At 50.5% G+C, this 2,951-nt stretch overlaps 1 protein-coding gene across 8 annotated transcripts in view; it reads right to left on the reverse strand.

The window, feature by feature from the left end:
* Positions 1-203, reverse strand: part of LRRCC1 (leucine rich repeat and coiled-coil centrosomal protein 1) — a 32,836-nt gene extending 32,633 nt beyond the window's left edge. For 4 of the 8 annotated variants that reach the window (XM_023746160.1, XM_023746158.1, XM_023746159.1 and 1 more), the window contains exon 1: positions 29-201. In XM_023746160.1, the coding sequence (XP_023601928.1) occupies positions 29-117 (89 nt within the window). In that variant the 5' untranslated portion in view covers positions 118-201. Of the gene's footprint in view, positions 1-28 lie in introns of all 8 variants that reach the window. The other 4 variants (XM_023746163.1, XM_014447260.2, XM_023746161.1 and 1 more) reach the window with 3 other exon arrangements.
* Positions 204-2,951: the final 2,748 nt, after the last annotated feature.

Consider the following 2,951-nt stretch of genomic DNA (forward strand, 5'->3'; position numbering starts at 1 on the left):
GCCCCGCCGCCGGGCGGAGCGCCCTCACCTCCGCAGGCCTTGGTCCATGCAGCACAGGTCCCCACAGCTGCTGTCGCCGTCCTCATGCTCGACCTCCGCCTGCCCCGGCGCCTCCATGGATGCGGAGGGTGTCTCAACCGGCGCCGGCGCTGGGTCCGCCCGCCGGAACACGCCTCCCGGAAGTGCGGCCCGCGGGCGGGGCCCGGCCGCTCCAACCGACCGCGCACTTCCCGCCCGGCCCGTGGCGAAGCCGGAAGTCGGCGCCTCCGCGCCCGGGGCTTCGCCTCCTTTTACGGCAGCCTTAGCGCTCGCCTGGCACCTGCCGTAAAGCGAGCAGCTTCCGGTGCGAGGTGCTGGGGAAGAAAGGGTCTTGCCGGTGGCGCCGAGGTGTCAGGCGTTCGCGTGGCCGGCGCGGAGGCCGGGCCGCGTCCCCAGCCGCCTGTCTCCGCAGGCCGACGGCCTTATCCCCCAGGGTGTCCCCAGCCTGGCCGGTCAGCGCCCGCCTGCCCTCCCAGGGGGTCGGGAGCCCGTGCTCGCCCGGGAGCTTGCACTGTTCGGCGTGGGGAACCCGTGCGAGGTGAACGCCAGCGGGGGTAGCGCTTCACTCCCTGGAGACCAGAGCTTTCATCCTGGTGACTCCCTGCTTTCGGTAAAATACCGTTGTTGAAATTAACCGAACCGCATCCTTAGAGGAACTATGTACAAATGACATCCTTTCTCAACATCATGTTCTGAAAAATAGGTTTTTTTGTCCATTAGATGGTAACTAGAATGTGCAAGCATTATTATTATTATTTTTTTAATATATATTTATTGATTTTTTACAGAGAGGAAGGGAGAGGGATAGAGAGTTAGAAACATCAATGAGAGAGAAACATCCATCAGCTGCCTCTTGCACACCCCCTACTGGGGATGTGCCCCCAACCAAGGTACATGCCCTTGACCAGAGTCGAACCTGGGACCTTCCAGTCCGCAGACCAACACTCTATCCACTGAGCCAAACCGGTCAGGGCAACAAGCATTATTATTTTTAAAAATTATTTTTATTGATTTCCGAGGAAGAGATAGAAACATCGATGATGAGAGAGAATCATTGATCGGCTGCGTCCTGTAGGCCTCTGCCAGGGATTGAGCCTGCCACCTGGGCATGCGCCCGACCAGGAATGGAACCCTGACCTCCTGGCTCATAGGTGGACGCTCAGCCACTGAGCACACTGGTAGGGCGGTGCAGGCATTATTTTACAGGCCCTTTGGTGGTCCATGGACCGGACCGTGGAAAACACCTTGTGATGACCCTGGGATCAACTACAGCCCGATGGTGATTGTGGAACAACTGACCTCATCCCCAAGCCCTGCACCCCCCCAAGGCCCCCTGTATGCTCCATCCACAAAACCTAAAGGGAGATGGACTCTCTTCTGCTCAACTCCTGTGTGCTGGCTCTTTTCAGTAAACTCGATGGATTGATGTAGTTCAGTGCTTACTTCTATGACTTTGAGACTCAAGAACCTGGCATTCAAGTTCTGGGAACACTAGGAAGAGCCCAGGAGCATTGAAGCCCACTGGTGCTATGGGTAGTGGAGAAGGATCCTGAAAGAAAGTTACTGATGATTGAGCGGGTTAGGGGAGCTCTGACAATGCATGGCATTTCAGAAGGAAGAAAATGCCGGAAGAAGGTCAAGGAAACTCCTTATTAGGTTGCTCTCTGAGCCATGGGGATATTAAAAAATGGAGACCAGCCTGGCTGGTGCAGCTCAGTGGTTGAGCATAGACCTATGAACCAGGAGGTCAGGGCACATGCCTGGGTTTCGGGCTTGATCCTCAGTAGGGGGTGTGCAGGAGGCAACCAACCAATCAATACTTTTCTCTCATCACTGATGTTTCTATCCCTCCCGCTCCCTTCCTCTCTGAAATTAATAAAAATATATTTTAAAAATAGTCTTAAAAACAGAGACCAAGGTATATAGCTCAACTCTGGAGCTGTCACTACTGAACTAAAACCTGACATGGCCCCTCATTACTTATCAAATAAAGGCCTAAGTTTCTCATCTAATATTGGCAATATTCACAGGCCTAACTTGTTAATTTATCATTTATCCATGCCTATCATATTCTAAAATGTGTAGCCACGATTCTCTGTTCCCTGTGACCCCATGCTTTGTCATGTATCTCTAGATTCCTTCAACAAGAGGTGGAGGCGGAAACTCTTTGGTGGCTTTTTGTGACTTTTTATAAAATCAATCAAATTCATTGAATTTCTAGTCCTAGTTCCAAGACATCTAGTGTTAAACCTCAAGGCATCTGGCATGCTTCTGCTCATTTTCTTGGAAGACTGTCCAAGCTGATTTCTGTCCCCACTTCAGAGCTGGAGTCCTGAGACTTCCCTTCCTGACCATCCTGGCAGTTCCCGTTGCCTTTCCCCTTGTTGGATGTTGTGTCCTGGATACAATGTTTTTGTTTTTCTCTTGGTTTATACTCTGCCGGAGCATACGTCCCACAGGAGCTTCTGGTAAAGGGCTGTAACTTTACTATGTCTTCAATTTTGAGATGGTCTGAAGGTCATCTTACTGGTCCCCCAACAGTCTTCCTTAGCTTTCTGCTTTTTCTAATGCTGATGTTGATTGCCACTCATTCTCCTTTTTAAGTTGCAAAATTTGGTTACATCTCTTATTTGCTATTGTCTTCTATCTCATTCTTCTTTTTAAAATCATGATCTGTTTACGCATATTTGATTTCTTTCCTGTCGTGTTAGTGGAGTTTCAGAAGGGAGCAGCTAGCAGCGCATGTCACATCAACCAGCAAACTCTTACCACATTTTTAGTTACCATAATTCTGGAATGACTAATACAGCATTTATATGGTGAAGAACAGAGGGGAAAAAAAGTTGTGCTAGGAGGCATTAAATTGCTGCTGCACCATGGAAGATCATGCTATCCTTACTTAGCATCCCTAA

This window comes from Myotis lucifugus, unplaced genomic scaffold, assembly GCF_000147115.1.
Source record: "Myotis lucifugus unplaced genomic scaffold, Myoluc2.0 scaffold_631, whole genome shotgun sequence".
Lineage (NCBI taxonomy): Eukaryota > Metazoa > Chordata > Mammalia > Chiroptera > Vespertilionidae > Myotis > Myotis lucifugus.